Source organism: Protopterus annectens, chromosome 1.part2 (genome assembly GCF_019279795.1).
Source record: "Protopterus annectens isolate FY-2018-M chromosome 1.part2, PAN1.0, whole genome shotgun sequence".
In the NCBI taxonomy this organism is placed as follows: domain Eukaryota; kingdom Metazoa; phylum Chordata; order Ceratodontiformes; family Protopteridae; genus Protopterus; species Protopterus annectens.
Genome location: NC_056727.1, coordinates 502,022,954 through 502,047,272, shown reverse-complemented (window position 1 = coordinate 502,047,272; position 24,319 = coordinate 502,022,954). Strand labels below are relative to the sequence as shown.

General features: G+C 39.3%; 1 protein-coding gene across 2 annotated transcripts in view; it reads right to left on the bottom strand.

The window, feature by feature from the left end:
- BUB1 (BUB1 mitotic checkpoint serine/threonine kinase) overlaps positions 1-24,319 on the bottom strand; it is a 2,040,509-nt gene that overhangs the window by 406,514 nt on the left and 1,609,676 nt on the right. For both annotated transcript variants that reach the window (XM_044057238.1, XM_044057245.1), the window contains exon 16: positions 1,730-1,845. In XM_044057238.1, the coding sequence (XP_043913173.1) occupies positions 1,730-1,845 (116 nt within the window). The remainder of the gene's footprint in view (positions 1-1,729; positions 1,846-24,319) is intronic.

Sequence of the window (24,319 nt, the reverse complement as noted above, 5' to 3'; positions counted from 1 at the left end):
TTTAAAAAATACTTACAGACTCCACATTAACCCAGATACAGAAGTCAATGAACCAACTATATGCTAATCATTATTACAGAGGAGACAACAAAGTTAATGAACTTCTTCAGGAACAACCTTGCACTACTGGGTGGAGAGTAGATAAGGAGGCACCTACAGGTTGTTCCTGTACCCATAATGTACTTAAATGAGTTGTCACAGCCAACTATGGTCTGCTTCAACTACATGGCCAACCAAGTGCTATCCATTTGATCAAGCATTGTTTACTATACAACCAAAAAACTGTTAAGACATTAAAACTACCAAAGTAAGGTCAAATTTCTCTCAAACCAGTCTTCACTACACAGCAGGTCAGATAGAATGCCAGTCTTGCTGCAGGCAGACCTAGCATTAAAGTACAGCACCCATGTGGAAATTCCTAACAAAACACTTTTCAATTTCAAAAAGTAAATCTACAGATGCATCTGTTTCTCTGACTTCAGAATCTTATTGCCTCTCTCATCCTCTAACAATACATGTCAAAAACAAATGTGAGCTGCATATTTCTTTTCCTTCTTTCATTCACAAGCTACTTGGATTTTTTGTCAGGCACCAGCAATCTCAGTCATTAATAATCACTGCTGATTATATCCTAACCTTCCCAGTCTATCATACTGCAAAGGGTACAACTCAATTTACATACAAAAGAAAAATTCTTTAAGCAAAATGTGTTTTACAGTCTGAAATTTCATCCTACCAGAAGTCATAAACCTTCTCATTCCACTGCTATTAAACTCCTTCCCTACCCACTGAAAGGTAATATCTAAATACTGCTGCCTATCGGACAAGAGTTAACCCCTTTTCTTCTTTTTCCTTTTCTGTTTTCATCTATTAGGTTAACCCCTTTTCTTCTTTTTCCCTTTCTGTTTTCATCTGTTATTAGTCAATCTATTCCTCATCTTTTACCAAAGCTTACATAAATATAGTTTTCAGCCTATGTTCTAGTATACTGCTGAACTATATATACACAACTTAAAACACTTGGAAGTACAATCCCCCTTGTTTTCTAGTGTCCATTAAAAAACACTGCAATTTTTGGACTAATTACTGTTTCACATTATGCAATAATGATTTTGCCTTTTTGGCCTATGGAAAGAAATTATTTAGGTCAGTCTGTTTGCCTTTTGTGGAACAGGGGAATGTGTAAAGGCATGCACTCCACTGAAATCCCCAGTGGAAACAAATAATCCCCTGGAGGTACTTAAGACGCTGGGCCAACTGACTACATCACCCAAGAAAAAATGGAACGATTTACAAAGGCCTAGTGCATGCTAACCCCCCTTGGATGCCGCAAGTGCATACAGAGAAGTACAAATCCCGAAGCGCTAAAACCTTAATACACATCACAAACATGATGGCCCACAATCCCAGTGTGCTCATTTTACCACAGGTGAACAAATAAAGTGCTCTCATCCTAATGAAGAGGTCTATGGGGCAGCTAGGAGGGATGGCTCAATGGTTAATGGAAGAAACTGGTGGAGAAATACACACAGAAATAAGATAATCAGTGGAAGATATCTTTCCTAAAAGTGATGGACAATCTGCAAGACAGATACTCTGCATTAACTTTCAGAATACAAAATCAATTCTCAGTTTGGTTACTATGCAATATAGCAACCAGCACTGTGTAGTAGTATGCAGAAACCACAAACCTGCTTCATAATCTTATCTAAAATTTAAAAAAAATTACCTTAAGCATTACTTTCTGGCAATTTTTTATATCATTCATATCAAGAACGGACGCATGAAAGACTTGTGCAAAGGCCCCTTCGCCAAGCAAATAATCAACTTGGTAAGAAACGTTACCTAAGAAAAAAATAAAACAAAAGACAATATAACAGTCAAAGCAAACAAAACCAAATCAACAGACTGACTAAAGGAAAAGGTTAATTATGACAAACACTTTAATGCCATACTTTGACAATATCTCAGTAAACAGTACCTATAGAATTCCTGCACCAGAAAGAGTTTAGTGCAAAGGATTGACACAATCTACTAATGAGCTTCAGCCTATAGCCCTGGGTTTGATTCTCTCAGTCTCTATTGGCCTACTGTGCGACTCCATAAGTCACTTAACCAGATACTGGTTCTGGGCTTACACTCAAAATGGGCCTCAACACACCCCCCACTTGGAGAACCTATTTAAAACACATGTATCATTTTTATATTAACTACCTATATATTAATATAGAGAAATGTAATTGGTTTCCAATTTTAACTAGCTTATGTGCGAGATATGAATTCCAAGAAATCCACCTCGAGTGTAAAGACCAGGTGATGAATCTTAGCATCCATGTTGAAAGCACATGATAAAGGGTCATGATTGCTGTCCCTATCATAACTCTTTGTAGTACTTTGGCACTCCCCCTTTAGTGCTCTGGCACTTTATCTGCTCCATCTACTAGTTACAATCAATAAAATACAAAAGGAAGCATACAGGCGCATGAAATGCTTTAACATCTTTCAATTCTTTTGAAAGCCAGTAAAGCACTTAGTAGCAAACAGAAAGCAGGCAGAAACGAAGTACCCCATAGCAGAACTAACTACAGTGTTTACTCTCCGATATTCAGAAAAGATAAACCAGTTAAGCGTCAGAATTGCACATGACTGGACCTTAACTAACGCTCAGCAGTAAAATCTGCCTGTACTGACTAGCAAATGACAGCGTCAGAGCAAAAGATTGGTTTCTGCCTGCTGTCTGTACCCTTAACATGCCCTTAACTTCCTGTAAAACTTAGAAAGTTGCTAGAATAACAGGATGTGATCGCCTGCATAATGAAGGAAATATGAACTCTGAAATTAAAATGTAGGTCATTATTTAGTGACTTCAATCCTCAGTGATTAAGCTGGATGTTCTATGAAGAGAGGGGCATTAAAGGCAAGTGCAAGACAGTGTTACACTGCCTTTTTGAAAACTTCCACTAAGGGTTTCATGGGTTTGAAAGCCAACAAAATACTTTTCCTGTTAACTAATAGCACATGCAGCAGATAAAGCTCACGCACTACAAAGAATTATGATGGTCTTATACATCATAAACCTATATTATATGTTCTCGACATGGGTGCCAAGATTCACCTTTCGAGCTTCCACATCCATGTCTCGAACAGAAGTAGGTTATGATTGGCGAGCTGATCATAATCCTCTATTTTATGTCTATAAGCTCTCCCAAAACAAAACTTCCTCACAACATTAATATGACAAGATTAATCATGATGTATGCATGTCCATAATACAGAAGGATGACCTTTTACTTTTGAGCTTCTTCTGGCCAAAGACCAGTGGAAACACAGAGAACATCAAAGTAAAGAAATACAGCATGGCTCTAAGTACTAATCACATAAAACAAAACTAAATCAGCCTACAGAAGCAGCACCTTCTGAACAATATGAATTTTAAAGCTTAAAAATCAAATAGGCATCTACACAAAATGAAATGACAAAGATCACCCGAGATGCAAGAAGATAACTATCCTCAGCTTTAAGGGAGAGGGCTAACATCACTTCCTTATTTCTGAAAAATGAAAAACTCAAAACACTTAAGTGTTACAGTATTAACCAACAGCAATAAACAGTCCAAAACATCAGAAGTTAATTCATCTTATATGAAGATACTGAAGAAACAAACTCAAATTGACAGTCACTGGAATAGCTCCGCTTTAATTTACGGATAAGAGTTTTCGTCCACCAAATGGACTTCATCAGATCAACTTTTCAATAACAGCTTTTACCCACGGAAAACTAATATATACATAAAAAATAATATAGATCATAAAGGATCATCACCTAAAAGCTAGCTTGATGTAACAAAATTATTATTTTTTTTTTACAATCCAAACTAAAATAAGAAACAGTTTCTTATTTTAAAGTCCAAATAAACTGAAGTGCTGAAATGCTAATTAGCTCCTAGACTGCCTCCAGTCAGGAGCAAGGTATCACAAAACTCACTTCACTAAAGACCATTTACCACTGAGGTGACAAAATCCTTCCAAAAGGAATGCTAAGCTAAAAAAAATAGAATCAGAGAGCTGAAGTGGTGTGTGTTCATGTGTGTGTGACAACAGGCTCATGAATCAAGAAAAGAGCACCCACTATAGTAATACTGGAAAATATGTCATATAAAGAAAAATCACAGAAAAATGCAATCCAAATTAAAACTTATCATAAGTGTATTAAAACTATCAAAAAAGAAAAGCACTTTCACCTAATATGGCTTCTGTGACACCCTTGCACTGGCCCAGTAATCAAGGAGCCTAAATCCTCACCACTGGCAACAGTGAAGGACGTACACACTGGGAGCATGACAAGTACACACACAGTAAAGTGCAATTTCCCTTAAGGGCACACAGAGATCACAGTCAATTTGGGGCTGTTTTTTCCCTCTTAGTCCAGATCCCTAATAAGAATCCCCACTGGCACAGCTATAGGGTTAAGATCTCAGCTAAGGGGTCAAGCCAAGACCTCCAGCATCATCTGTCCAACCAGTGCTTTGTGTCCCTGCCCACGTAGCTGACACACACTGAAATTTGATTTATATACAAACACACACACACCTGGGGAAGGCTGGCTCAGGTTTACTAGATAAAGCCCCCCTTCTGCCCAGCCTATAAAGTAGTTATCACTGCCACCAACTCCTACTTATCAGCTACTATAAAGCCCTTACAAAGGGTGTCCAATCCTACTGTGTAATGTTACTATTATCCAAATGGTAGTCTGACAAAGCAAGGCTATTTAGGAGTGGCCTGTACAGTGTCACCAAATACATATGCAAGTACGCTAAGAGCTTAAATATGGCTCACAAATATCAGATACAAAATTAGGTTTAAATATATTTAATAATAATTAATAAAAGAAAAAACAATAGTCAGAAAACAAACACAGTTACTTCAGAGTTCAAAATCACAGGAAATATTTTTTTATATTTTAAAACAACATTGCAGGACAGTCTCAACAAACACAAGGCATCTAAACCAATCTTTACTATATTCCTCTCTCTCTCAGAATCTTACAGCAAGTGCAGATGATGATGATGATGGATGTTTCCAAGTCAAAGACAAAATACAAAATGCCCAGTCTCTCAGAGAGTTCTTAAATTAATATCAAACATTACTGCTGGGTTAGCTTGGATGGCATCACTTTTTGTCACCTAACTAGTTCCAAGGCTAAACGAGAAACTAATGGAATTTTAACATCCATGTGTGAGAAATACCTCTCTCTCAGATGTTTGCTCAGAACTGTGTAGCTGGTAGGAAGTCACAAAGCAATAAAACACTTCACATTTTAAACCTAGTAATTACTTTTCTTTCCAGACAATAGAAAATCTTCTAGCTCTAGACATTGTGTTTGCTTCTGCATTGAAACTAACTTTTACAGTACAATCATAAATCACTTAATTTCAACGTATTTTCTTGAAGTTTTGTAAGTTAATCACCTGTGTTCCAGCAGGGTATTGCTGTGGTTACAGTCTTGAAGCTCAGTACATAACATACAGTTCTGTATAAATCATATCAATATTCATAAATGACAGATTTATAAAATTCTAGATAGCTGGGCTGGCACTGTCACAGCTTTATCAGATCACCGTTAAAACTGAGCATCCATAAAATCAATTGTACATTAAAAATAGGAAAAATCAATAAAATGTGTGGAAAAAATGCAAATAACTATGCACAGGTATATATATTGTAGCAGAACAGTAAATAGAAACCATCAAAAATTCAGACATAAATATGTCCAATAAAAGTGAAGAAAGGACCAAACTTGTCATGTCAAACACATTAAATAAAACAATTTGTGATCCAGTTTCCTAAGCTAAAGAATGCATTTAATTGAATACGCAGAATTAAGACCAGGTGGGTTGTAGGTGCTAAGTTCAGGTCTACCACCTCCTCCCTTTCAAGAACGACATTATAGTTCCCCTCAAGTTGAACTATCTTGATAATGTCCAAAATGTGAAAAGTGAAAAAGAATAACATGGTGATCCAATGCCGTAGTTTGCAAGAGGGTTCTTCTTTAGTCTATTTCTAATTTCAGATGGGTGTTGGGCTATCCTTTTAAACTTAGACATAGTCTTCTCTATGTAAAAAAATAGACAAGGAGCACTGGGCACTGTAAAACTATCTTTTCACTGTTACAATTCCCGGCCACTTCACTGTTATATTTCTTACCTGTACTGGAGCAGATGACAAAAAAAAAACTCTGCAGTTCATGATAAAACAAGAAAACAGCCAAAGGGTAAAATACATGAACTAGCACTGCAAACTCACAAAAGGTACGGAAACGGAACCTCTCCATACTGTCCTTATTTACTGTCCCTTCTTAAGACCTAATGTTCTTACCTTTTTTTTTGAAAATGATAGAAGGGCCGTGATCCAGAATTAGTGTGTATAACTCAGAGCTTTGGTGCTTTATCAAATGTTACCTGAGATTTGTTGACTATATTTTTATTGTTTGGGTAGGGTCAGTGGAAGCTAAATAATTTCTTTGTACACATTGCATAATCGACCGACTTTTTTTTAAATTTACCACTTGTCACAATTACCATAAGGTTAGTTTTCTGCATCTCACTGTTTAGAAATACACAGACACAAGAACTTTACAAGGATTTATTTTGCAAACCCACCTGGATAAACTTACTGCTTCATGCCAGCAGCATGCACCAGCAAATGACTAAGCATAATGTAATAGTGTCACAGGTATGCGGATTGTTCGTATGCTCAGTTTTTTACTTTTATCACTCCTTTTGGAAGATTCTTGTCATCTTTTTGCTAAATAGCACTTAGTGAAAGGAGTTTTGTGACTCCTTGCCCTTGATTGGAGACCGACTAGGAGTTGATTACTAATTCTGCACTTCAGTTTATTTGGACTTTATTTTAGCTTGGATTGTAAAAAAAATATTTTTGTCAGGCTAACTTTTAGGTGATGATATTTTATAATCTGATGAAATCCAGGTGGTAGACAAAAGTGCTCATCATAAATTAAAGCAAAGTCAATCTAGTGACTAAGCCTGTTTGAAATTTGTTTCTCTAGTACCTTCATAGAAGATGAATTAGCATCTGAAGTTTTGGTCGGTTTATTACCGTTGATTAATATTGTAACATTTAAGTGGTTTTAATTTTTTTTTTTATTTTCACAAACAAGGAAGCAAAGTCAGTCCTCTACCTAACACTGAGGGCAGGTATCGCCTTGCATTTCCGTGGTGGCTTTTATTGACACAAAATGCAGATCTACAAGCAGTCATTTTACCAGCTAATATTTTAAATAAGAGACTGTGGTGAGTAAAATGTAGTTATGTGAGATACTCATCATAAACAGCAAATGTACAAACAGGATTACTACTAAAGGAAACATGAATGTTTTGGAAATAAAGCTGGTGGTGGGCTCAGCCTTTAGACAGACATTTTTCAACAGCTGGATGTTTCCTAAATTTCCTTGCCGCATTTTCATGCCATGATCATTAGAGAGTACCCTGGCTAAAACTGACAGCACACCACATGCTTCATTTCCAAGCAGCATTCAGACAGACTGCAGTAGAAAAATGCATCTGTATCAGGCTATAGAAGCAACAAAAAGATGGGAAAGAAATATCAGTGCATAAACTTTGAATACGTCTTAAAAACACAACTACAAATTCTTGTATTTACATAAACAATTACCAATACATATATTCATGCAAAATGTGAGCGCCTCTTTCTCTCTCATAGATGAAAAACAAAACAAAAAATAAGCCACTGGAATTTAAAAAAAAAACACTTAAGTGACTTTTTTATCTTCAGCATTAAAAGCAACTACATGATACACCTTGTAAAAGATCTGTAGCTTGTGATGGGGGGAGAGTTATGGAGGACAACAAGCTGCACCAACAAAAATGTTTTGGTTCACTTCTGGCCAGAGGATCTTACTGCTCCCATGGTCTCAATCAAGCTCCACAAGTCCCTTCCCTGGTCATTCCCTGGTAAAATCCACATCAGTAGCATCTCCCTGCTGGGAAAGCACCTGAGTATGAGTAGCCCCTCCCCAACTACGCACTCGGTGGCTGTGAGACATGCCAGAGCAAGTGGTGAGAGACAAGGGAGGCAAAGATGGTCATATTGTGGCATATGGTGTTTTTTGTGACTCTGCTCTTACTTGCTGCTGATACTATCAGGCAGGATAGGCCAGTGTGAACCATCTCAACTGCATGTCCCAGCCCCATAGGAAGGTCATGCATTCTCTGTACTCCTGTCCCACCAGCCAAACCCTCTGAGCTCTGGCCTCCATCAGAGCTCAGTTGAGAGACTTTTGACACAGTCTCACCCCTCTATGATAGGCATGTCCATTCTCCTTGCCAGTGCAGTCAGACACTCAAACCCCCAAATGGCTAATTGAAGTTGATCACCCTGGTTGCAATCAGAGCTTTATCCATCTATGCTGCTGGGCTAGTTGCACCAACAGAACCTTGGGAGAAGTTGTTTAAAAAAAAAAAACAAACACCAGACAGGATGCACAGAATAAATCAGTAGTTTGGGGGGGTACAGCAGCCAGTGGGAGACAGCATTATATGAAATAAGAAGAGTGAGATGAAAATCTAAATGGTTAAGAACTTGTGAGTTTGGATGGAAAATGGCATATATCTTCAGTGTGTACCTGGAGTGTTAAAATGGACCGGGGATAAGTGGAGAAACTAATGAGACAAAAGGAACTAGATGTTAAAGAAGTACAGAACAGAGGGTTGTCCGTATTTTGGAACAAAAGTGGTGCTTAAAATGGAAGCCCAGCTGTATACCTGAACTGTTAAACATGACTGGTCACACAAATCAAATGACAAGTGGAGCTATAAGTATAACTTGTGGTAATATTAGAGACTAAGAGAGAAAAGACATTTGAAGCTGCTCTAAAGTGTGTCTGTGCCTGGTTTTGCCTCATATTCTGTCCTGTTATTTAAAAATTTTTGATTTTATGGTAAATCAACGAGGATTAGTCAGTCATACTTTTTACTGTTCAGAAAAAAACATATGATGCAAAATCTATTGTTACATTAACTTTTTAAATGGATTAACAGTAATATTTAAAAATTGCCCCTGATTTTAGGCCTTTTTCTCCCCTTGATTTTTGGCTTTATATAGAATTCTTAACGGGGGCTGTTTCACTTGAAGTAGATCTAACTTGCCCTAAATCCAAAAAAAACTAAACTAGTAATTTTTACCCCTAAGAAAACCACTCCCCTAGATAAACTCTTCAGTATACAAGCCCGAGACAATACCACTATAGAAGTTGTCCCACACACTAAATTACTAGGCATTATTGCAGGTGAAAACCTAAACTTTGACCTACACATAAACAGTAACATCAAAAAAAAAAAAAAAAAAAAAAAAAACACACCAAAAGCTTGGTATGCTGTACAGGCACCAACACTTCCTTAGACTCTCTACTAGACAAACCCTTGCAACTATATTTTTATTAACCTCTCTCCTTTATTGTGCCCCTCTCCTCACTAATATCCTAAATTCTACAAAATCTAAACTTGATATGTGTTACAACAGAATAGCCAAATTTGCCACTAAGGCCAAATTCTCATCCCACCACTGTAACTCACTGAAACAATTAAGGCTGGTTGGAACTCCCCCACCATCTCCCATTCACCCAGCTAACTACAGCATACAAAATAATCTATAGACCCACAGACTGTCATGCTCTCTCAACTCTACTTGCCAAATACCAACCTAACAGGCAACTAAGATCTGAAAATCATCTACTTCTACAAGTAGAAAAGCCCACCTTAACAGTTGGTCAACTGCTCTACTCCTTCACCATCGCCAAACTATGGAACTAGCTTCCTCCTCCTATAAGAAACATGGGCGGCACCACCACCACCTTCAAACAAATACTGAAAAATTGTCTCAACTCTTCCTGGCTATGCACCTGTTCTACAACCTAACCTCTTCCTTCTGCTTATATTATAACTAAATTCCTATGCTTTTTACTACTAGGGACTGATTATACTTTCTCCATATTTATTATTTTTTCTTTCATAACTTGTTGATACTGGTACAATAATGCTGATTAATTTATCTCTGTTTTTGCCACTCTGAACTCAGCTGGCAACCAACTAAATTCCTGCTTTTATGTATATATTCTGCATATGTTACTGTAATCAAACCAACTAAATTCCTGACTTATGTATATATTCTGTATATATTACTGTAACCACTAAGTATAACACTGTTTATACTTCTGTACCAATTGTTTATTTTTTTTTCTGCATCTATGTTCTTGTCGGAGCTTTTCTTCCTGGGCCTCCACCAAAAATGGGCTCTTTTAGGACCAGTGGACTTTCCCAGTAAACAAATGCAATAAATAAAATAATAAATATTTTCCTGTTAAACCCTGTGTGAAAAGAAAAATAAAAAAACAGACAAAATAAAAGCTATGTTGTATAGGCAGATTGGGAAGGGAGGGGGATACATAAAATAAAAACAAAACATGATCCTGGTTGGAGAAATTAGTACAGAAATGAAGATCACTCGAAACTAGGAGTAGTGTGCTAAACAGCTGAAATCAGCCATAAACAGGGATATGCACCCAAGCTTAAGCACAAGTAAGAGGGTGGCAGAATAAGTAAGTAAATATCCACAAAAGATGCATTTTCTTACTGAAGGATTAAAATCAGGTACAGAGGATTTTGGTCAATAAAGTCAGTATTCTAAGGCAGTCAGTCTTGTGAAAAATATATGTGTTGTCTAGTTGGGTAACAAGAAACAGTTAAGACACTGGAGAATAACAATTAGACTGATAATAGCTGCATCACCACATCAATCAGAACACATGACAGGTGAGACACTCAAAACACTGCTTGAGAGTTACATCACCTTCCCTAATACTATAAAGGAATCAATAAAGTAATTATAATTGTATATCAGACTAATATCAGATTAACAGAAATGAAAGATGATGATCATTGCAGGAGGTGGAGATTAATGGTAGGAATGTGGAGTAAGAAAGTATAACAGAAGACATAATTAAGTGCTAAGACCCAGCAGAGTGCTGTGAACTATAGACATGAATGGCAGAGGGGTCTAAAATGGGGAAGGGATAAGACAGAATTTGTGTCTCTCACTTTATTTAAGGAAAACACCACAACATAGGCAGGCTACCTAAAAGTGCATCAGGGAAGGGATAAATACGAATCTGGAAACTGCTAAGGGGGAACCAGTTACAGTAAATAAAGCTCGACAATAAAGAAAAGTACTATAAAAGATTAGAGGTTTGCAAAAGGGATGTAGTTGCAACTAATAAAAGGAATATCTAAAGAAAAAAACAGGGAAGTGGCAGACAAAATGGCTATGGTGCATCCAATCAGGCTACTAGCAGCCAGACTTCCACATCACTTAGAACAAGGAATAAGCAAAATCAGCTGCTGACCATATAGAACAGTCTACAAATCATCATTAGATTAAAAGCAAATAAATCAGAAATTGCCTCCAGTAATCCAATATATTTAATTTTGAGGAAAATCATATGGACTGAGTAAGGATGAGAATATACTTTTGCATGTGAATCATTAGCTTAGAAGGTTGGCTTGCAGAAGATGATGCATGTTAAAAACTCAAGAGAGATAGTTTACCAAGTAAGCAGGCACAGAAGCCCCCCAAGGAGGAGCAGCTCCTTCAACTTCAAATAAAAAGAAAAAAATATGCTGGAGGAAGGGAACAAAAGTACTGAGCAGGTAACTTAACACAATAGTATATGTTCAAACAGATTACTGCTGCAGTAATCCTTACTACTGAGACTTGGTGCTAGATACCCCTGTGACCAACACAATTTCCAGAGTTCAAGGTCATACCCCCTCAGCATGTTATATCCTAGAGAGACAGTATAATAGGGATGTCTGCCTATACTCTGCATAGCTGTCTTGCTCAGAAGACCCTGGAAAGGGCCCAAAAGGTAACTTATGATGCCAAGATAAAGTAGAATACTGAAACAAGGAAAAATCAGGTTCATGTTCCATCCCTAGGTCATGAATTTAAAAAGATAGGATAAGGAAAGAGAAAGCACTAGTGTTCCCCTGAACCGCCAACTCAGAGCTGAACAGACCCAAAGCCATACAAATATCTTTAAGGTGGGAAGGAGGATAATACAGGATAAGTAGGATAAAGCTACACCCACCCCAGAATAACAAGGTACAAGATTATATGGAAAAAAAGAAATGTGGAGGGGATGGTGGGTGGATGATAATGCAACAGTGATCTTTTAGAATATCTACTGTTATAGCAAGTTATCTACACAAATGTATTATGCTCCATATTTAGTTAACTGCTGCAGTAGCCTTTACTGCTGTGATAGGTACCAGAGCTCCAAGAAGTGGCAGTGTCAGAAGAAATGGGGCTTCAGGATACTCTTAAGGCTGCTCCAGCAAACCCCGCCCTCATCCTAGAGTTACTATCCAGAATAGAATGTTTGAAAAAAGGTGCGAGCCGATGACCATACTGCACCTTCCAATATTTCTTCAGAAACTGCTTCCTTTAAGAACACCGCTGTGGCTGCAGTGCCCTTTGTACTAACAGTGTTGACTGGGCCTATTATGCCCCTTCACTTGTGAATAGTAACAATAGTGGATGCAGTGAGAAGCCATTTAGAAATGCTTTGATATTGGTTCTCCCTTTTTTCTTTTCAGCAAAGGAAGTAAGAAGCTGGTTAACGTTCTATGGAGTTAATATTCCAGTGTTTTTTGAACATTTATTTATTTATTTTACATTTGTTGACCGGGCTAGTCTAACTGCATATATATGTCCATTTTCAGTAGTGGCCCGGGGAGAAAGGCTCCAAGACAAATACAGAGAAATAATGTTTAAGGGTACAATAAAGTTAACATTGAAGAATACCAAAATAGATTTTACAACACATTGGTTAAAACTATTTACCAAATATAGAACACGAAACATCCATTTATTAAAGGATTATTTCATCTTCAGAATAAGGATTAGGAAAAAGAAGCTGTTAGCTGAATATTCTGAGGGTAGACTGATTTAGGCTTGAAGGAGTGGATGGTGCAAAGACTCTACCCATCTTAGTGAAATACTTTAAATGGCTCAGCACACATCAAATCCTGTACTTCTGAGGCTCTTCTATGCAGATGTAATGGCCACCAACACATCAGTTTTTCCACGTTGTTAAAAATTTTGTTTGAATAGAAGTAGAAGAGGCTGGTTCAGAAGCAGCTAGTGTAAGTTTTTCTAGCATGTAATTCAGGTCTCAGGAATTCGTTAAGGTCTGAGGTATAAACACTCCTTGAAGAATTTATTTGTCCAAAGCGGGGCATTTAGGGGAAGGCAGGCAGAAATGTTCAGTTAACTTTGAACTAAAGGCCAAGCCAAGTCTCAATAATCCTCTGTGAGAAGGGAAGATCAGAAGTACAGCTGTGTGACTAACTTGTCATACCAGCAAATGTTTGACTAGATCACTTTTGCAGTATACCTCACCAACAGGACTCATCCAACAAAATGACTGTATATCTGCACAGTTTAAAAACCTGAGGATCTTCTTTGCATGCCATACAATCACCCTTGGCACAATAGGACTTGCCAGTATAACGGGCAGAGATGCACCAAAACTCAGAGCTTTATTGCCACTGAGGGGGAGACTGAAGCCTTCAACTGTCCAAATTGAGTGGGCTTTTATATTCTTATGAATATTTTTGCCAGGTTAGAACAGAACTGAATAGAAAGACAGTCATCTGGAAACAGTTTTGAAACTAGCTGTTTTTAAAAAGTTATATCCAAATAAAATCTCAGATATCCATGTACAGCAAGGCGGTGAAAATACTCTCTCTCCCTTATTTTTTGGATAAGTATAAAACACGTGGAAGATGGATAGCTTTTGTCAATTCAAAAACTATTTTAGGCACAAAAGGAGGGTTGGTTCCAAGGTTCACCTTGTCCTCGTGAAATACCAGAAAGGTTGATTAAACATAAGGGCCTGTAATTTTGGCACGCCAAGCAGAAGTTAAAGCTACTAGTAAAACAGTCCTCCAAGCTGAAAGTTTTAAAGAGATGGTTGTGCATGTTCAAATGGAGCTCAAATTAAATTTTCTAGCATAGAATTCCAATCCAAAGCAGGCGTGTCACTTTCATTTTAGTAGTTTAACATGGAAAACATCATTTAGAAATTGTTCAACTTGAAAAAGAGAAGATAAGAAGGAGCCAGTGGCAACCGGGCTGAAATGGAAGAAATAGGTACCTTTAGGGGAGTATATGCTATGCCAGACTTGCATTTTGTTTCCCCAGCTTTTCCTGAAGATCTTGCTCAAAGTCTGTTTGTAATACCACATTGTCTGAATACAGCAACTTTATTGATCTGTCTCCTCCGACCTACTTGCTAATGGACACCATCAACAGTATGAACAGCAATGTGCACACAGCTGAACCACCTGGATACAATTTTTACACTGTTGAGTGACTAACCCTGACATGGTGTACAGTCTGATTTCTGCTCTCCTGTTTTGATGATACTGTGTACCAGTTGATGCCCAATGCGTTTGGTCTATACAGCTTTTCCCCTATAGGGCACCATCTGGAGTCTGTGCTGCTGCTCACAGCTCCATTCTTGGATGAGTTTGAGGTGGAAACACTCAGCTTGCTTTTGGGAGGTAGAAGGAGCCCCACAAAAACTTGAGAACAAGCAAACTCCATATAGGCATTGGCTGGAGGTCAGGACTGAACCGTGTAGCTTGTGCATATGAGGCGAAGATCTTATCCATTATGCCAGCTAGTGTCTAAATTCACACAGATACTGATGAATTAGTATTACCCCAACATGAGATGAGTCCTGCTGTATTCTGGCATCAAAAATAAAATATTTTCCATGTAGATGAACAAGATTTCTTAAAATCAGGTTTTTGGGTCTCCTTAAATACTTGTGGCATACCCTCAGAATAAAGGTGCCTGAAAGGAATTAAACTTATTAATTATCCAAACTGGTTAGGCTGAGATTCGGAATGTGTGGCTAAATCAGTGATCCCTGGTCCTGTGTGAGCAAGTCTACTTTGCAAGTTTCTTCTTACTACATTGGCCAACTGCACAAAAAGGAAAAACTAGCACGGTCTGGGCCAAAAGTAATCAATAAATGTATTTGGCAGATCTTTCCTAATTTTTTGAAGTACTTTGGAAATGACAGGAAAGGGTGGCAGGCATAAAGGAATACCCATAATCAAGGAATGAGAAAACAAGTCTTCCAAGCCTCTTTGCATAGAATTCTGGATAGGAATTTTTATTTATCTGTTGAATTTGGAGGCAAACAGATCTATTTGAAAGACTTCTCACTTAGACTATTTGTAGGAAGACCTTTCATTATAGCTTTCACTCATGAGGGTCTGTTCTGCAACTGCTAAAGGGGGGGGGGGTCTGCCACTATTTTCTGATGATGGGTTGAGTGTTGCTTGAAGGAAAGTTAAGTTAAACTGCTAAGTACAAGGCATTTATGGCTAATCTGCAAAGGGAATGAGACCTGCCCCCTAGTCTATTCAAATACCACATTCCAGTACTGTTGTCTGTTGCCACTACTAACATGTCTGACATCCACAGCTGATTTACAACTTTCAGGGCATTGATAAGAGCCATTAACTCTTTCAGACTGATGTTTGCATCTCTGTTGTGGCTCCCACATTCCCTGCATCTTGACACTTTGGGAGACAGCATCCAAGTGAAATCTGAGGCACCCATAGCCACTGTCTGAAGAAAGGCTTATAGGAGAAAAGGGGGACTCCTATATTTCATAGAACTTGTTTGGCCTACCAAATCTGCTCCTCCCCCACAAACACACAATACAGAGACTTGGAATTGGGTAAGAGACATGGTGAGTTTGTTAAGGCTAAACTGACTTGAGAAACAACTGAATCCTTCTCATGTGGAGGCTGGCATAAGGAATCACCAGGATGGATGAGGCCATGAAACCCAGATCTCTTAGAAATCCCCTTGCAGTAGACATTCTGTTGAAAGAAACTGAGGAAGTTAAGATAAGTTAGCATAGGGTCAATATACATTTACTCGACTATTGATCTGTGATGAGCTTAAGAAGCTTGACCTTACATTTCCATGGTAGATTTTAGTCCTTATATTTTGCATATGAATAACCTAGAGTGGGTAAACAAAGAAATATTGGAACATCTACTTGATACCCCTTATCCACGAGTGACACAGGTGCTAAATCAGGGGTCATTTTGCAGTTTCCCATATATATATATATATATATCCAAATTATGCTGGACTAGAATAAAGTAAATACTTTGATTTATATAAAGTGGAAAAAAGCCCCATAGAAGAAGAATTCTCTGTGATGCATACCCGTCACTTTAATATGCTTTACTTATGATGCAAAAGAGATTGAGAATCCTTGAATGGGTGTTCACACTACCACTGGACTTATGAATGTGTAATTGGTCTGATATGATGTCTAATGAGGCTTTGTACATCAGGCAAAGGTTACCTGTTACTAGCTTATAAGATACCAAGTAGAGATATAAAGCTTTGAGACAGTCTGCATAGCTTTTGAGATTTAAGACCCCCCCCCCCCTCTTTTATAAAGTAGAAAGTATTGTGGTTGTTCCAGGTATGACAAATGTTTGGACAGGTAAATACCAAATTAGTCATTATATTCAATGAGCCAAGTACAGTGGGATGATTGTATCAGTAGACCTGGACTTTATACTTTTAGATACAAGCAGTACGATGAAAAAGGTCTTCCTTATAATAGTAGATACATGTGCTCAAAGGACAGTTCACTGTCGACATAGGGTCCCAGATCCTGAATAAGGGAACAATTTTCAGGTGTGTGTCAGCATTCTGACAATTACAATGGAAGTGATGGTTGCTGAAGGATACAATTATACATCTTTTAACAGACTCCAGAACTTCATTTCTTTCACAACACACACTACATATTTTGGGCTTTCCACACGCATAGTGCACATATTTTCTTGCTCTGACGACTGGACCTAAACTGATAATGCTATTAAAAAACAGCTAAACAGTGGAGCTTGCATCAACCTCTTAATTGCTTTAATTTCACTAAGAGGGTCCCACTGGCTTTCAAAAACTATGTCTGCTTTAACAAAAGGAGAGTCCACTTGATTTACATCCCTGCTTCCTATTCAGTCCTATTACTCTAGAACCTCCTTCTCCTATGTGTTAGCGTTTTAAATTAATTTTACTCAACTGGTACTTCTCTAGAGATAAATATGAGAAAAACACCTTGCAAGCTAAAATTGTTGGGCCTATAAATTTCAGCCCCTAAAAGTGGAATGCTTCAGGACTTGTCTTCCTTCCCTCATCTCTTAATTCTCTACATCTTCTCGCTATCACATTTCTCTTGTCCTGTTTTGCCCACTTGTGTGCAATGTTTACTAGGATGACTTTTCATAACATCCAACTTGAGTCCTAATCAACATCAATTAGCTCACTACATCCTGTATTCCAGGGGATACCAGAGATTTCCATCTCTTCGTAATAGCTTTTATGCAACTATTAGAACCTATCCCATCAAACTCTTAGATCGGGATATGTCTCAGCCCTGATCCAGTTCAATATGTACATAAAAGCTGGCCCTACTTCCATTTCACCTGTGTCTTGCAACAGATGGAGATCCTCTTTGAAACCCGCCAGCCCCAGGCATTCCCACAGAATGTGTCAAAGTGTCTGAATTATTGGATTCATATCTCCAACACTGGCCATTCATCTCTGAGAAACACTTTCAGTCTCTCTGGGGTATAAAAATATTTGTGCACGTAATTCTACGCAAATGTGAAACTTTCGAGATTTTGTTGAATTATCTGGCATCAGACATATTTACTCCCATTCTTTTGCTGATATTTTCTGTTCTTAGTACTGCTGACCAGTCCTCTCATATCTTCCCAGTACCGGTTTGGCACTATTGCTGAGTAAAACTGGTTTATACTTTTCTTATATGCTTTCCCCTTCTAGCCTCTATGACTAGCTTTCAATGTCTCTGGCCTCTACTTCATCCTTCTCTCTCATTTTCCTTATACATGTTATATATTCGTTTGCATTTCAACAATCCCTCCCCCCTTTTTAATTAGAATTTTCTTTTTCTCTCTTCCATGTTATTCTTTTACCCCCTTCTTTTACCATTTCCCAAAAGTTAATTTTTTTCTCTCAACACTTGCCAGTTTTTCAGCCTTTGCAAGTTCAGTGTGGGATGCTTCAACATCCCTCTTTCTAGTAGGTACCAACTCAAATTGACAGAACTGAATTTCCAGAACCTTAATCTCTAACAATATTCTTAATCCCTTCATCTCTCTAGTACTCCCTTCAATATTTCATTCTATGTTTATCCATATTTTCCATTGTGCTTTAGCAGATCTGTTCCTATCCCACTAAAAAAAAAAAAAGAAGTTATGTACTCACCATAACGTTCCATGCTGGTAGTCCATCTCACCCTTCATTTTTACATATGGATTCGGAGCCAATCCTCGGCTCTGACTCGGCCGATTTTCAAGCGCGAAGACATCTGGTTGGCTTGTGGCTAAGCAGTTATCCCATGGTGCACCAGTGCAATCACCAGATCTTGTCTACTGCTCACTAGCAATAGAGAGAAATAGAAAGAAACCCCTAACCAACAAACCAATACTAAAGGGTCGCCAAACAAGAAATTTACAATATTACCTCCAGAGCTTCCAGAATGGGGGCAGGAGGAAGAGTTGGTAAAAATGAAGGGTGACATGGATTACCAACATGGAACATTATGGTGAGTACATAACTTCTTTAGGTTAGGTAGTCCAATCTCACCTTCATTTTCACATATGGGACAGCATTCCCTAGCACCATATTGGAAGATACTACTGAGCACCGTGAAGCCAAAGGATGCTCTACCCCTAGAAGCTAAATCCAACTTATAATGAGTAATGAAAGTGTGAGGGGTAGCCTACGTAGCTGCTGCACAGACATGATCAATTGATATCCTGGCTTGAAAGGCTGCAGAGGTAGATAGAGACCTGGTAGAGTGAGCCTTGATCCTGTGGGGTAAAAGTCTGCCCTCCAAACTGTAGATGAAAGCTATGCAACTCGAAATCTAGTTAGACAATGCCACCTTAGAAACTGGTAAGCCCAATCTGGAATCAGAAAAGGAAATTAACAAATGGTCTGATTTCCGAAATTCTTTGGTCCGTTGCAAATAAAAACGTAGCGGTCTGTGAACATCCAATTGGTGAAAACGATATTCCACTGCATTGCTATGATTGGGAAAGAAGACTGGAAGCTCAATGGACTGGTTCAATGTGGCAGAAGAACAAACTTTGGGGAAAAAATGAAGGGTTGGTACATAAGGAAACCCTGTCTTTATGAAAAACTAAATAAGGTGGCTTAATAGACAGGGCATGTAGCTCAGAAACACGTCTGGCTACCAAGAACACAGTCTTACAAGACAAGTACTTTAAGGAAGCTGAATGAGACTGTTCAAAGGGAATGGATGTTAGTTTGGACAACACAAAATTTAAGTCCCAAGAAGCCACAAGTTCCTGTAAAGGTGGTCTCAGTAAAGTGGCTACTCTCAAGAAAGATTTACATAACTTATGCGACATAAGGTTAACATTTGGAGATCCCAAATAAAAATGTGAGATAGCCGCCAATTGTACTTTGATGGTTGCTGCGGCAGATCCCTGCTGAAAAAGCCCCGAAAGGAATTCCAGAATTATGGGAATGGTAGCAGTGTAAGGATCCTCTCATTTTCTGTGCCCAAATAGAGGACCTTTTCCATTTACTGTCATACAGCCTTCTGGTTGATGATTTATGACAGGATAAAAGAATATGGGACATCATGAACCCTGACTAGAGATGGAACTGGAGCAGCCAAGCTGTCAATTTGAGAGTGTGGAGAGAGGGGTGTAGCAAACCCGACATGTGGGTCAATAGATCTGGAACTGGGTCCAGGATTCAAGGATCATCCAGGAGAAGAGGCCCAAGGAAGGGGAACCAGACCGGACGAGGCCAGTAAGGAGCAATGAGGATTAACTTGCTTCCCAGACGGTTGGCTTTCTGCATCACTTTGGGGATAAGAGGGAATGGAGGAAAGGAATAGAGAAGTCCCGTGGGCCAATTGTGGACCAGAGCATCTCTGGGTGCTTACCCCGGAGGGGGAATTAGGGAAAAATAACCGGTGCACTTGGCATTGACTGAACTGGCATTGACTGAACTGGCAAAAAAGTCGCAGCAAGGTTGTCCCCATTTTCGGAAAATCTGTTCCTCTATTTCCCGTTTCAGAGACCACTTCTGGGGCAGCAAGATTGCCCGGCTCAGCTTGTCGGCTACCACATTGGTTGTCCCCAGAATGTGCATTGCCACCAGAAAGTGCTGGGAAGAAATTGCCCATTCCCAAACTCGCATGGCCTCTCGACAGAGTGGGTAAGATCTGGTACCGCCCTGTTTGTTGATATACCACACAATTGACATGTCGACCGATTGTATCGCAATCGTCCCTGGAGGAAGAAGGTCTCATCTCCAGAACGTTGATATGCAGATGAGCCTCGTGTTCTTGCCATGTGCCGTGGGACAGTCCTGCCAAGATAATGCCCCCCCCCGACCTGGTAGGCATCCATGGTCACAGTGGCAACGGGTTGGGCAGGCACAAAGGGAGCTCCCGTGAACAAGTTGTTGGGGGCTATCCACCAACGAAGGTCCTTTTTGCATGATTCCGTCAGCAAAATAGGGTGATTCAGCAGTAGATATTGGAACGACCACTGGGGGAACAGAAGCCATTGAAGGATTCTCATGTGCAACCTGGCTATAGGTATTATCAGAATGGTTGAGGCCATCGTTCCAAGAAGTTGAAGAATCCACTTTGATTTGACCTTTCAAAGCGGGAGAAGTCGCTGAACTTGTGAGATGAGGTATTGTGCTCTTTCGGCAGGAAGACTAACTGTCATATCCACTGTGTCTACCTCTGCGCCTATAAAAATCACAGATTGCGAAGGCAGTAATTCAGATTTTTCCCAATTTATGGAGATCCCTAGTTGAGCATAAAGCTGGATGGTGGCGTCCCTGTTTTGGAGAAGTAGATGCCTGGTGGGGGTGGTCAGGAGCCAGTCGTCCAAATACAGAAACACCTGGAATCCCTGACGTCTCAGGTGAGCTGTCAATACTGCCATGCATTTGGTGAACACCCTGGGGGCTGTGATGAGACGAAAGGGCAGAGCACGAAACTGTTAATGGCTGGCTCCCAGCCGGAAGCGCAGATACCTCTTTGACGCCTTGCCCATTTTTATATTGTAGTAGGCGTCTTGGAGATCTAGAGAGCACATCCAATAGTTTTTCCCTAACAACGGGAGTATTGACTGCAGTGTTACCATCCAAAACTTGTCCTTTTTCACGGATTCATTTAATCTGCTGAGGTCCAATATTGGCCTCCAGTCTCCGGTTCATTTTGGGACTAAAAAGAACCTGGAGTAAGTTCCGGATCCTATCTGGTCTGCTGGGATGGGCTGGATGACTCTTTTTGAGAGCACCTTCTTGATCTCCACAGTTGCCTGATCCCTGTGATTGGGTGGAACATCTGGGATCTTCTTGGGAACAAATGGTGGAAGGGAAAAGGGTGTGATACAGCCTCTGGTAACAACTCATTGTACCCACTTGTCTTTGAGTTATATTTAGTCAGGCTTCTGAATACAAATAGATGCTACTCCTGACTGGCCTCAGAGAAACGCAGTCGGGCCCCACATCAGGAGTGCTGATAAGGCCGCCCTCGAAAGGAACCACGGCCTTGCTGGTATTGCGGACCGCCCCTGCCTCTAGGGTGACGTCTACCATTTCCCTCCTCCTCCTCTGCCTCTGAAGAAAGATTCAGTGTGTGTGTCTGGAAAGGCCCTCTGGGACTTTTTGAATCACATCTTACCTCCCCCTTTGACCTTTGGGGTATGGTCGAGAGGGGACGGTAAAACGGACTCCAACGGCAGAGAGAGTCTTTCCTTCCTGTTCACACAGTGTGTTTCTTTCACCTTGGAACCAAACAAGGAGGAACCATCGAATGGGGCGTTGGTGAAGGTGGACTTAAATGGCTCTGCAAAATTACATAAGCGCATCCAGGAGTGGCGCCTAAGGGCAACTCCTGAACCCGCTGCTCTGCTCGCTCCATCAACCGCATGAGATATAAGCTGCATGGAGGAGTTAACTACCGAATTTAGGGTGGACAACTGAGCAGAGATCCTATCCGGGACTACCTCAGGACAAGCACCCTGTATGGAATCTCCTAACTCCTTGAGGAGATCCCTCTGCAACCTCGTGAAATGGGTAAGATAGTTCAGGGATCGAAGTGTAAAAGCCGCTGAACTAAATACATGCTTGGGAACTAACAAAATGTGAAAACGGAACTGGGAACTAGATAAAAAATGAAATAAACTGATGAACGAAATACAAACTCAGGTTTAATGGATTAAGCGCTTTCGGAAGGTTCAGTGTCCTTCCTTCTTCAGAATTAACAAACAAACAATGCACAAGCAACAGTTCACATTTAAAACTTTGGTTAATCAGCATGTTAATTAATTGAAGCTGTCATGTGACAACTATCATCATCTTAACCTACTGGTCTTAAAACAAATTACAAGTTAAAAGACATAACATATGCCAATACAACGTTAAAACTAAATCAATATGAAACTGTAAGTGTTGTTAAAAACAATCAGCATTATTTCATGCATTCCCAAAAGTGCATAACAGCTGTGAATGTGCTTTTGTTAATATATATATATATATATATATATATATATATATATATATATATACACACACAAAGAAAATTCTTTTCAAGAACATAATTAGCTAGCTGTAGCGTTAAACAAAGCCAGCCTAAGATGGTGTTAAATCCATAAGGAAAATGTATAAGGAACCTCCAAAGCAAAATAGTTAACCACATATTTTCCAATATGGGTATTCAACAGAATTATGTATATATGTGTACATAATTATAACTAACAAAATGCTGCATCTTAAAGCTGCCTTATAACATTATCTATTTAAGGCTAGTTTTTTCAGGATGCAAGCAATTGATATTTGTTCATTTAAACCTGGGGGGCAATGAGCTGCAGTTTTTATTTGCCAATACAATTCTTCCATCTCGAGTTGAATTTGCCATGGGCCTATGTATGGGGTGTCATCTACCTGTTTCAATACTGTGAATTTAAAATGATGATTGGGATATTCAATCAAATGACAAGCCAAGGCATTTGTTTGTTCTTTTTTTGTTATAGCATAAGTGTGCTCATAGATGCGCTGTTTCAGCTTGCGCATAGAAAGCGTGGCAAGCAGAGCAGGTTGCTACATAAACCAATGCCCTAGTATGGCAATTAAATTTGCCTCTAACTTTGTATTCAATATTGTTAATCTTTACAAAGTGTCCTTCTCTTATGAGCTTACACTGTCTGCAAGAACCACATTTTACCATACCTATTGTGTGTGTTCTTGTCTTAGGTTTACCGGCTTCTAATAAGGTTTTGAGGTTGACCCCTCTCCTGAATGTAACAGCTGGAGGGCCTTCAAACTTCCCCTGGAAAAACCTATCGTTTGATAGGATTCTCCAGTTTTTACATAAAATGTCCTTAATGAAGTAATGGTCTATGGAAAAGGTACATAAAAACCTTAAACTGTACTGGCGATCACTATTAGTTAAGTTGGTGTGTTGCCCCCCAGTAATTTCACATTCATCTATGTGTGGTGGCAATTGTGTACTTAAAATAGGGCTGAAATGCCCTACGTTACGCTTATGTACAACTTCTTCCATAATCTCCGCTACCATGTTACCTGGGTAACCTCTATTGTAAAACATATTAGAAAGGTTGGCACATTCAATTAGAAAATCAGCCTCTTCAGTAACCATCCTAGCTGCCCATACCATTTGCCCTTTAACCACGGCTTTCTTTTGGTGGTACGGGTGACAGCTAGAATAGTGTAAGAAGCCATTAGAATACGTAGGTTTCCTATAGATAGTGCTTTTAAACCTTAAATTCTGCTCATACTTGTGTAACAAAATATCCAGGAAACTAATCCTAGTATAATGGAATTCATAAGTGAATTCCAAAAAATTAGTTAAGTTAGTGATGGAAGCAATGAAAGAAGGAATGTCGTTAGGAGAACCCTTCCATAAGAGGAACATGTCTTCCTGGTACCTAGTGTATCAGGCGACATGCCTCCTAAATGAGGGATCTTGAAACAACAGGGAATTCTCCCAATGTGCCATAATGCAGTTCACGTAGGCTCCTCCACTCGGGGAGCCCATCGCTACACCAGATGTCTGTAAGTACGTGCGCCCT